Source organism: Anser cygnoides, chromosome 18, assembly GCF_040182565.1.
Source record: "Anser cygnoides isolate HZ-2024a breed goose chromosome 18, Taihu_goose_T2T_genome, whole genome shotgun sequence".
NCBI lineage: Eukaryota > Metazoa > Chordata > Aves > Anseriformes > Anatidae > Anser > Anser cygnoides.
This window is the reverse complement of record NC_089890.1, coordinates 12023833-12036072: the sequence shown is the minus strand read 5'-3', so window position 1 is coordinate 12036072 and position 12240 is coordinate 12023833. Positions and strand designations below refer to the sequence as shown.

Genomic DNA, 12240 nt, shown 5'->3' with positions numbered 1-12240 from the left:
CCAGCAGAGTTTTGGTTCCTGAGGAAGTTCTGTTCCATTGACTTTGTTTTGTAGTAGTCTTTGGAAAGTGGGAAGTTGATTTATGATGTTTGGAAACAGTGTTCAGGGAAATCTTCCTGGAAAGTAGGCCTGGGTGCCTGGACTGAGCTTTCCAGAAGAAAAGATTGCACGCTTGCTGTTGGGCATTGTCTTTTGTACACGTGTAAATACAATAAATTGCATTGAGAACGGGCTGAAATACCACATTGCTTCTCTTTCACTGTGAGTCCGACACGCAAGTGTTGCCACTTGACTGTGCTGGAGCAATGCAGACACAAAGGAACAGGGATATTTATAGGTTTGGGTTTTTGTTTTGTTTTTTGTTCTTTTCAGTTTAAGGCCTGCTGGGCTATGCTCAGTAAGAGTTCTGCCTTGTCAGAGACTTTTTGTACTTCATCCAAGAAAACGAGGACATGATCAGAAAATAAATCCAGTAAGACCAGACTGTTGAAGTAAAAAAGTGCCTTTGTAGTTCCAAGGCGTCCTAGTCTCTTAAAATGCTAATAGGATGCCTGAGAATGAAAGAATTTATTTCAGTATATTTATTGAGTATAGTAGCTAAGCTGGTGGAAGACAATTAGGCATCTATCATGTAAAAAGATGCATTGCTTGATCAAATGAGGTTGATGTAATGTCACTTTATTTTTTTTAAAGATAAGCAGGAGTTGCACATCTTCCTTCCCTATTAACTTCAGTCTCTGATTTTCCATGTGGGAATTTCATGCAAATGCAAAGGAAGTGCTTGTACCAAAGTTGCAAAGCCAAATGCCATGATTGTTGGACAGTTTTAACTGTACTGGACATTTATTGATTGGGCTGTGATGATTCAGCATCTGGCCTCCTCGTCCAGATTAACCTTGTCCTTCTGTCCAAATAAACAGTGTAATAGAGAAAAAACAAACACACTTTAACAGGTTTGTGCGAACAGGCCATCAAAAGGATGCCTTCTCCGCATGGCATGCCCACCAGCTCCTGTTCAATAGGATGACTTGTGTTCTGGAGAGCTTTTACTGTATCTCATAGGCAGTAAACTTCCCTGGGATTTGGCACCCAGTTAGAGGACAGGTACTTCCCATCCCTAAGCAAATGCTTTTTGCCTGCAGCCCTTCGCCTACCTGTCACCCACCAAGGAAGCCGTGTGGCTGCCGATTAGTGTGCTTAGTTTGTAACAAGGCCGTGGCTATGAATTCAACAATTTGCATCTTGCTCAAAAGTTATACATCAAATACATTACATATTACATCTGCTATACAGCAAATGTATTATATAATATTTATGGCAAAGAAAGGGTTTTACCAAAAAAGTACTCTGGAATAATACGGGTGTAAAAAACAACGTTCAGTTTATGCATTTTTACAGCCTGTAGCAACCATGGAGGAGGGTGGCAGTCAGAACTCTCTTTCCTACGTTCTGTACCATTCAGGAGCCCAGGAACACTTACATCACCATATGCTTTTGACCTGCTCCACATTAAAAGGTTGATCTTGCTGTGGCTCCCCCCCATAAGCTTCACCAAGGCTATGATCCTGAAAAGAAAAACTACCTAACAGCTGCAATAGTAAATTCTCACTAGAACTATTGCATGCAGATAGTGTTGATAAATCAGCCACCAGATGCAGTATCAGAAACCACTTTTATACAAGTTTTTAATAAAAAAATTCAACAAAAATATATATAATCAGGCATTTTATGCAATGCATACATTCTTTATATCTGCAGGTACAGATAAATAACAGAAGGCAAAAACAAGTATTTTGCTGATCTTTGGCCATTAACCGATAATCACCCCAAAGAGATATTATAGGGTCAAAGAATAATAAACTGAGTCTGTAAACTTCTCTCATTACAGACAAAGTATCAGGCAATAATACAGTAGTTAGATTTCTAGAAATGTAAGGAAATATTTCTTTAACACTGCCCAATACTGAAATTTAACCTGTTTTGCTGATATGGAACGTAAGGCCTACTTTTAGCTGACACACAGGCAAAATTCCTGGGTTTACATTAGATATGCTCCATCCCCTACTACCTTAACCTACTTCCCTTCACCATACATTGCTCTAAAAGGCCAAGCTGTACCTCTTCATGAAATAAACTAACATGAATTCGTAACAGTGGATCAGTTACCTGAACCCCAACCAATGTACATACACACAAAGCAGTTAAGCCTCCTTAAGTCAATATTTTTTCTAACTTGACGTCCCAGAATAATAGCTATGCTTCCACTTTACAGCACAGATGCATCTCATGGCTCTACCAAAGCAATATATACATGATACACATTAAAAATCATAAAAGCAATTTTAAAGGTACACCGATAGCACGTAGCAGCTTATGTCTATGTATGTACATGTTTTCACAGTTACATTTTAGAAAACTGAGAACATCAGGAATACTTTTACTGTGTTTACTATAAATATTAAAAACTTAACTGTCAGGCATTTTGACAATATAGTATTTATGGTATCACTTTAAATAGCTCTTCAAAACCTGTAGAGTTTTAAGCATAAAGGCTGTGAAGTTTGAGGATTCTTTAAAGTGTTTAGCCAGTTTTAGCAGCTGGGCTGTCTGCCAGTTTGATTTTTTTTATTTTTACTTTTTTCTTCTCCCCCCCCTCCCCCCCCATGCATGTGTCTGTTCAAATCTGGTAACAGAGAAACTCCACCACTTTTGATGGGATAGGCAAGTTCTTGACTTGGCTGGTTGGCATCACTCTTCGAATTGCCATACGACATAGATGTTGGAGACTTGAAACTTGTCTCGGAGTTGCCCAGAAGTACACACTGCCATCCTGTGTCCTGCACAGCAAAAAGGAGTAAATAAATAAACCAAAATGAAACAACCCCCAACAAACACAACTGTACAATTATCCCACTTGAAAGATTTCAGTTTGGTACAAATCCTCACGTACGTGGTTAGGGGGAATAAGCTTTAAACTGTTGCTTAGTTCTAGCTAGAGCAGCACAACAACGTGCTGATTATCTATGAAAGGTTTGATCTTCCAACAGCTATAGCACCTGCAACAGAATAACTGCACTAGATTTCCTAATGGTCGCACTCCAATCCACGTTTGAGGGTCTGTATTTTATTTATTCTCAAAGATAAGAAATGGGTTTATCAGCCTCCATATTTTACTGCTATTCCAGGCATGTTTAAACAAATAGAACCAAAAGTAAAGCAAAGTCAAAAGCATCAAGCTGCAAGTCACAATCGAAGGTTTTTTAAGAACACTTAGCCAATGTTTTCAACCTTTTGTGTTACTTAAATATTTCAGGCGGGTGGAGGGAAATGCATATACTTGCCCTGCAGCTAGAACACTGCCATCAGTAGAAAAGGTGCAGCAGAGCCCATTGTTCAGAGGTGCAACTTGTACAGGGTACTCTTCATCAATTCTCCAGAATCTTACCATTCTGAAAATCAAAGAATGAAGTAGTAAGTTAGAATTAAATGTCTATTCTGATCTCATATTTTCTCTGATGCTGCACAATAAACGGGTCTGATATTAAAATGTTTATAAAACTGCCTGAATTTTGTAAGTATACAACGTGTTTCAGATTTGGCCTGAAATATTATGACTTCTTCATTCCTGATATACACCTCGATTTTTATTTCTTCAACCATTCAAGCTCTGCCAATTAAAATAAAAGGTTGCCTTCATCAGCAGAAAATAATAACCTAAAGATTTTCAAAGTCTCTCTTCAATGTCGTCATATAAGCTAGGAAATCCCAACGATGCTCATCTTAAATTAAAAAAGAAAATAATTAAGCAGTCCTCTTGTAGATAGTTTAATACTCTTGCTGTCATCTTGAGGAAGCATTCTTCATATGCTTAACATATGGTTCTTCAAAACATGAGTGGCACTGTTAGCAGAAACTGAATACCAGACCATTGAGTACTTTTCATTTAATTTTGGAATCTAAAACTACAAGAGACTTCACTGCATTATTATCTCCACTTACATTTACATTGTTTACAACCCCTCTTTTTCTATTTTCAGTTGTTAACATGCTTCAGTTATTCAGATCATTCACCCTGTACACAACTCATTTTTTTCTACGTTCAGAATGAACATGAACATATACCAGACAACTCATCTACTTTTACCGAGACCGCTAAACATCATTTCCCAGTTAAAAAAAAAAAAAAAAAAAAAAAAGCTGACGTTATTTAAAAGTTCATATCATATGGGAAGAATTAAAGGAGTCCAACAAATCTTTCTTCATACTTACTTATCATCGGCAAGGCTTGCAATATGTAGTCCATCGTGACTAAAAGATACTGATCTAACCCAACGGTCATTTGCACCTCCAGCAAATATTGGAGTAGGAGGGGGAAACAGATGCCTGGAGATAAAAAGAAACTTAGCTAACATCATAATATTTAAGAACTATGGAATGCTTTCCTTCAGCTATGACTGGTAAAGCTGAGGAAGAAAAAAATGCATTGAGTATTTTAACTGTGAAATCAAGAGTGCATATTGAACTACTGTATCTTTTTTAGTACTGAACATTTCAGCTTTATTGAAAACTCTTAAATTCTGTCTCAGAGGAAAAACTCTGCTGTTCTACCATTTTAGGTTTTCCATCGACCACTGCTGTGATTTTCTCCCAAGTCTAGTTATCAGTCAGTTGCATTAAACCAATTATTTTTAGCAGTCACCTTCATTCTAGGAGAAAGTTTCCAGATTTGACTAGTTCACTTACCCAAATTCCATAAGAATAACTCCAATATATGGATCCCAGACATAGACACGAGTATCGTAAGATGCAGTAGCCAGTAAAGCTCCATCAGGAGAAAACTCACAAGCTACAACATCATTGTGATGTCCCTCAAGTTTCCGTATCATGGAGTATTTATCCATATCCCAGAGAAAAACCTGCAATTAAATAAGCTAATGTTATAGCTCTGCTCAAAGAAGCAATTAAACATTTACTTTTTTTTTTTTTTTTTTTTTTTTAAGTATAGCTGGTAGTCTTATTTAGGATTATATTAAAATCAGGCATTATGAATTACTAAAATTAAGAAATATGCTCAGTGTCATACTCAGATTAAAATCAATTTTAAAAAAAAAATAATTAAAGCAGACATGCAAGTTCTAATTCAAGTTTGTTAAATGTTATTAACAAAATAAGCCAAAATATAAGATAAAGGCAACACAATTTAACCATGTAGCTTACTGAAATTCATGTATTACAAAACTATTTTATTAAAATATGCAGAAATAAATAGGGTTAAACTCTACAGTCCCCTCTTTTCAGTAACTACCAAAATTTTAAGAAATATACAGACAGAAAACGTAAGGTTAACATATTGTTACTCCAGTGGCATCCCTTTGAGTTTAAGATCACTTGTTTACAATTGGCTTGGATCACCAACGTCAGCCTAGGAAGAGAAACAGATACTGCAAGCAAAGAGAATTTTCACAGCCAAAAGTTATGTCTTTGGCAAAACAACAGGGAAGTCTAACCACATTATTAGAAAGAATTTATGCATTTTAAATCAAGTCAACAATTAAAAAAACAAAACAAAACATTAAGATTACAATTTACCCGGCCAATTGCATATTGTATTATATACATTGGTAAAAGATTATAATATTCTGGGATTTTACATGCAGTTGTACATTATATATAATCAAAATAAAGACTGTGCAGAATTACTTAATAGAACAATCTATATGTACTGAATCATAAGTTTATAGAAAATGTAAGTCTTTAGCATAAGATATATCCCTGAAAGAGCTCATTAGGGTTCTTGATTTTTTTCCCCTGACTCAGTCTTACTGCACAGATTAAGTGCAGGCATCTTGGATAAATATGTATGTTTGACCAAAGCAAACATGGCCTTAGTGCCTCACATACTTCCTACAACTGAACCATTTTACAATCAGTTATAAACGTGTTGACCAATTCCTCTAAGACCCCAACATTCCATAAAACTGGAAACTACATTTTAGGAGTCAGTGTTTCACTGCTGGGAAAATTTAAAAAAAAAAAAAAAAAAAAAGAAAAAAGAAAGAAAGAAAGCAGAAAGTGGACATCAACCAGCACCTGCGTACGTACAGTACACCTTGCAGTCGAATGCAAGGTTACTTCATCCTATGGTAAAGTTCGCCCCCAGCCTGGTAGCCAGAGATGCCACTCTTTCTGCCCAGCTAACACCATTGTGCTCCTGTGTGAGTGGTGCCAGCTTAACCTCAATCACACCAATATTGCTGCCACCACCTGTGACAGGGAAAGCAAGAAGCTTATGGAAAACACACAGCCTAAAGATATCAATGTATACATCCACATCTGCTCTATTTAAAGAAAAAACAAAACCCCAAACTCAACTATTCTCTATCAAATCTGCACTGATGATTTAAAGTATAAAATGCATTCGAACAGTCATCCATACAAAGTAGTACTCAATGATTGAATTGTGCTTTTTATTCAGCATCGCTACGCTTCATTAAACTACCCAAAAAGCCCCTGTAACTAAACTGACTTCCCTTTTCTCTTTTATCCTAATTTTTCAGTGCCAAGAAAAGCAGCTTATTGTATATGTGCTTTACCTGCACTGCTTTCAGTTCTCTAGCAGGGCATTACAATACAGCTGTAAACAAAACCACTATGCTGTTCTTCATTCTACATTTTTTAGACACGAGTGCCATTTGTATTCAAGAACACGAAGTATTTTTGTTCAGCAGGAGATACCATGACTGGCTCAGACTTTGAAAAGTCCTTTGCATTGAGCAGGAAATAGAAAGGATAAAATCAATAATAAAATAGTTTTATGCATTAGTCTAAGTATCTTATAACACTGGAAGCTTTAGTCTTCTTTGATTTTATACTATGAACATGTGCAGGACTATTTCTCAAAGAATGCTTAAAGTTTCTTCAACTAAAAGCAGTGCAAGTTCAATTCATAGATCAGTGTCTTAATGCACCATTTGCTAGTTTAATTTCATGCACTTTTACATCATCGTAAAACATTAGAAGTTCATGACACCGAGCACAAGCTTAATGTTAACTGAGATTTAAAATGATTATGCATACAATTCAGTAGATTTAATGAACAAGAAACTCTGACACATACTGCTTTACTAGCTCCAACAGAACAGAGAATGGAAGAGTCTGGAGAGAATGCACAACCATATACCCAGTTCTGATGTCCTCTCAACACTTTCATCATATTTCCTGGGGAAAAAAAAAAAAAAAAAGACACTCTAGTCCCATAAGAATTGGTTAAATACTACATATTCAATATGAAAAATATTTCCTATTTTTTCTTTTTAAAATTTTATGCTCTTTCCTAACAAGATCTTGCAGTGTCAGTCTACATAGAAATAAATATTCTGCAGCTTCTAAATCCTAGGTCCCTATTGAAAAGTCACTTCATGTACTGTTTTAATTTAACTCAGTACCAGCTTGTACCTTTAGAGTACATATAGATACAGAATTTCAAGAGAACATACAGATTAAGAGACTAATAGAAGGATTTTTTTTGAAAAGAAAGCCTGACCTGTGTTTATAGCAATAAATGAGGAGAGTATGTGCATACTTCTACGTGTTACAGCAGATGAACTTAAAATGCATACCGTCATCTTTCAGGTCCCACACTCTCAGTGTTTTGTCTCTGGATGCAGACACTAAAATCAGGCTGCCATCTGGGGCAAAGGTTAAATCTCTAACAACTTCTGTATGGTCCATCAGGTTAAGGAGGAGTTTTCCTGTTACATGAAAACAGTATTTGAAACAATATTAACTTTTTAAAAAACACAAGATACTTATTGACATACGTCCTTCCCCATACTCAAGAACAGAGAGTAACTTCTTGTTGTTGAAGTTTCCGTTGTTTGAAAGTATTTTAAAACTACAATCCAGAAGAACATTTCGGACTAAACAACCAATATGCCTGAAATCAATCACATACTTAGCCATTTTGCAGCACCAAGGCTTTCTCTTACATCACTTACATCTCAAAGCATGACCTGAGTCTGTTCCTTCCTCTAGCAGTATCAGATGTTCCTAGTTGCAGTTCATTATTTCAAAAATACTTAATTTGTATTCAAGAGTCAACTCCCAATTAAAATTCTGTAAAGAATTTTTTCTGCGTATTAATGTTCCTACTGCATAAAGTGACACTGACATGCCAACTTCCCCTCACACACTCTACCTGTATATACATCCCATATCTTGATGCGCCCATTGTTCAAGCCTGTTGCAAGTAGAAGCTGGTCTTGCCCAAATTTGAAACGATGCCATTCTATATTCACACAGCGACTCTGCTTCTCAGGCACCGAAGACCCAAAAGCAAGACTCCATACAATATCACCACAGTCTATTATATGTTCACAGGGCTTATTTTTCTGACCACTGTCACTGTTCTGTCTTGCAAGTCTTGTACTGATAGAATTTGCAACATTCTTTGTGCCATGCAACAAGCTGCAAAACAAACAAGAAAAACATAAAGAGTCTTTAAAAATAAGTAGCTACATATCGTGTGACATTCAGAATGCAATAGAACAGAAAGGTCTTTAAGATGTAATGAAATCTGTGAGTTGCCATGACGTACACGCATGGAGGCCCATAAGAATGCATTTTTACTTTCAAATTATAAAAGCTGGGTTTTCTTATAACTGTCAAGAATTATTAACCCTTGGAAAACTTCTACAAAGACTGTCCATGTCTTCACCTCTGTAGAAACATATTAACTCACTTTGAAAAACATTACAAGCATTTACAGACAAAATAAGCTACAAAAATGTCTAACACTTCCTGCTAAATAAGCAAGAAGTTCCCTGCAATTCACTTACGTTCATGGAAAACTGGGATGAGACATTGAAACCAGCATATGAAAAACAACTAAACCGTCACCAGCAACAGGAAAACAAAAAAAGGGATTTGCTGGGAACAATGGAAGCAAAACTTAACTAAGTACAAAGATTCAACTGCTAGATACTAACTTCTTTAAAATGTAACCTACAGCTGAAAATAAAACATCTTTTGGAACTTAACTTTCACTCTAAAGTGAATAATAATAGAAGGGGTCTGCCTTTAAGTAAATTCCTAGAAGGTAAAAATAAAATAGCCCTCTGATAGGAAATGTAAGAGTCCAGATCTGCTTTAGTTTTCAAAATTCCATGTTCGTTCTAACTTCCGCTTATTTTAGAGCACTTGACTGAATTAGTAAATTACTCCGTTGTGAATTTGCAATACAATTGTTTCTCTGGCTGGCCACAGAGAAGGAGATAATGGCTAGTACTTTAAAGAACTATTTTTTCCTAAGATGTCAAGGCTTAAAGAGACAATATATGAGTTTGAATCTATTAAACATTATCTTCTATTTGGAAATTCTTAAGCTTTCAGTTTAAGAGCTGTATGGTTTTATCTTACAAGTTATTAAGGCACTGGGACCAGGGGACCAGCTTCACTATGCGATGCCCTTGTGACCAAGCAAAGTAAGATCCATCGGGAGCAAACGCAACAGTCCAGTTCTCACGTCCACACTTCTTGTCAAAAGGAGAAGTGGGGGCTAACAGTTCTCCTACAGTACGTGATCGTGCTGAAAAGAAAACAAAGAGGAAATTCCATTAAGAAATAAATTCAGCATATTTTAAAAAGTTACAGAGGAACCAGGCGAAACGTTAATTATTTTGCTTTTATTTGTCTTACGGTCACAATATAACCAAGCAAACGAGCAAGCCTCAGCTGCAAAGGAGGTTGAGTCCCTACGGCCGCACAGCCGGCCGCGCACACGGACCGGGGCCTTCGCCGCGCCGCCACAGCGGGGGGAACGCGGGCGAGCGGCCGGCACCCGGCGGCCCTCGGCCCCGCCACGATCGCGGCCGCTCGGTGCCCGGGCGCTGCCGGCAGCGGCAGGCGGGGAGCCCGGCTGGGAGCCCGGCGGCCCCCCCGCGCGCCGCCCGGCCCGCTCCCGCCCCCCCGGCCCGCTCGGCCCGGCCGCCCCTCACCGATGAGCTTCTCGTTGACCCTCGGGGGAAAGCTGGCCATCGACGGGGCCGCCCTTCGGAACGGCTCGGGCGCGGAGCGGGGACCTGCGGCGCGAGCGGGCGCGGCTGAGGGGGAGCGACCGACCGCCGCTCGCCGGGGCGCAGGCACTGGGACAAAATGGCGGCGGCGGCACGGGGAGTAGCGCGGCGGGGAGGGGCGGCCTCGCCCCGCGGGCGGGCGGGGGACGGGCGGCCTCCTCCGGCCTCCTCCGGCCTCCCTCCTCGCTGCGCCCCGGCCGCCAGCACGGCCTGCGCCTCGCCCCCCGCTGCCGGCCGGCCCCGGGCCCCCGCCGCCCGTCTCTGATCCCCGGTGCCTCGTCCCGACCTGCCCGCGCCCCTCCTGCCGCCGTCCCGAGCGGGCCCGGCCCTCCCCGCCCGCCGGAGCTCGCTCTGCAAAAGCAGCGCGCGTTCCTTGAGGCGGTCGAAGCACGCGGCCTGACGGGAGCCCTGCCTTCGCTGTAAGAACGTCCTGGATGTGCTTAAAATACAGCCTGTGCCCGTCGTGCCTGGGAGGAAAACCGGGTTGTGGTGCTGTCGTGGCGAGGCCCGCGGGTGCCGCCCGTTTTAGCCACCCCACAGGCCCCTCCGGGTCACCTCTTGACCCTGGGAGCGGGCTAAGCCTGCGCTAGCCTGGCTCCTGCCTCCCTGCCTTGGACAGAGGTCATCTCCATTATCTTCTAAGGCACGTTGTGACATCCTTGATGTCTGTTGACTGTGGGACTGCAAGGCAACACGTAAAACAAAAAGTATGCGAAAGCTTATATGAATGCGTTGCAGAACGTGTGTGTGATACTGACCTGCACGCTTGATTCTATCTTCCCTGACCAGGAGCTGGAAAATTCTTGGGATTTTCCTACTCTCCTGATGTTTCGTTATAAAACTGTACAGTTCACTGTCTAGATCCAGCAAGATCTGGTTTATGCTCAACTTTTAAATGTATAGTTAAGGTTAATGGGGTTGCCCATAAACTACTTGTCCCCGAGGCCACCTCGTTCTGTGTGGTTTTGTCTTAAGGTCTGCGTATTCTTTCCCCTTCCTTTTCCCCATTCTCCTTTTGCACATCTAAGTTCTGCCCCTCTTCTAAGACTTCTTTCCATGCTCTCTCTTTGTACTTCAAGACAGCACATAGTATAATTAACTGCAGCTAATAACGATGATTTCATTCCAAAGTAGTGGCCCTGCTGGTGGAAACACTGAAGTAGCCATAGGGTTTAGCTATTCTGCTGTAGCAACAGATATTACCCTTGTGCAATCAAGGCCAGCAGAGCATTTTTTAAATCATGTAGTAAAACAGTGTTAAAGAAATGAGCAGGAAGAAGTTCTGAGTATGTCTGAGTAGGTCCCAACACTTGTTTGGTACTCTCTTGGCCCATCCTAGCACTGACCTGTCCCAGGGCTTCCTGGCAGCGTAACGCTGCTCCTGCTCTATCCATCCTCTGCTGCCTGCAGATGGAAAAGCCCTGACCAGCTGTCTCCACATAACTCCCCAACTTCTCGTAACAAGGCAGATCCGTAGCCATTGTGAAATGCTGCCTTGGAGTTACACATGAGTCGTGAACGTTTGAACCAGGCCATCTCGTAGCTGAGATGACTCACGTTGTAAGAGTTCTCCCGGGGGTCTGAGCCTCACCTGCAGCCAGGATAAGGCTGGGTTCTGTTTGCTTACCTTGGGGGGCTGTTACAGCCAGGAAAGATAGCAGTCAAGTTACACAGCTTTGTAGGGCTGTTGCCATGTTACTGGCCTTCTTGCTCACTTTCTTAAAAGAAGCAAAGTATTTGTCAATTTATTATTTCTGTAAGTTTCTGTATTTTTGTAACTTCTGCTTCAGTAGTTGGTGTTTCTTCCTGAGTGTGCTTTCTGTTCATTCATGTAACAGATCTGAGGGCTAGAAGAGATGATTGCTTAGTCTGGTCTCTGTGTGACGCAGGAATCCCGTGTAACCCGGGGCACTGTCTAGCACTGAGGGTTTCCAGCAGCTACCCCGTTGTTCAGCCTGTACAACACCGCGGTCCAGCTGCCAGTCTTTGACCTTCCCAGGCTGTAGTTTGTGTCTTACGGACACAGAGACAAATTGTGATATGCAAAATCCCAGGTTTTTGCAAGTGCATTAGAAATTGGTGTCACAAGCTGTCCTGGAGGCGTTACCAACACCTTCTCTCTTCGTGCCTGCCTGGAAGCACTGTTGTCTCATGTCTGAGGCCAGGG

At 40.7% G+C, this 12240-nt stretch overlaps 1 protein-coding gene across 1 annotated transcript; it reads right to left on the bottom strand.

Moving 5' to 3' along the window:
• Positions 1-1668: 1668 nt before the first annotated feature.
• WSB1 (WD repeat and SOCS box containing 1) lies at positions 1669-10211 on the bottom strand. The gene is made up of 9 exons (XM_066979823.1): positions 9996-10211; positions 9418-9586; positions 8198-8466; positions 7620-7751; positions 7118-7218; positions 4744-4916; positions 4270-4383; positions 3342-3449; positions 1669-2837 (listed from the first exon to the last, which is right to left on the bottom strand). The coding sequence occupies exons 1-9, from the start codon at positions 10033-10035 to the stop codon at positions 2678-2680; spliced, it is 1266 nt and encodes a 421-aa protein (XP_066835924.1). The 5' UTR covers positions 10036-10211; the 3' UTR covers positions 1669-2677.
• Positions 10212-12240: the final 2029 nt, after the last annotated feature.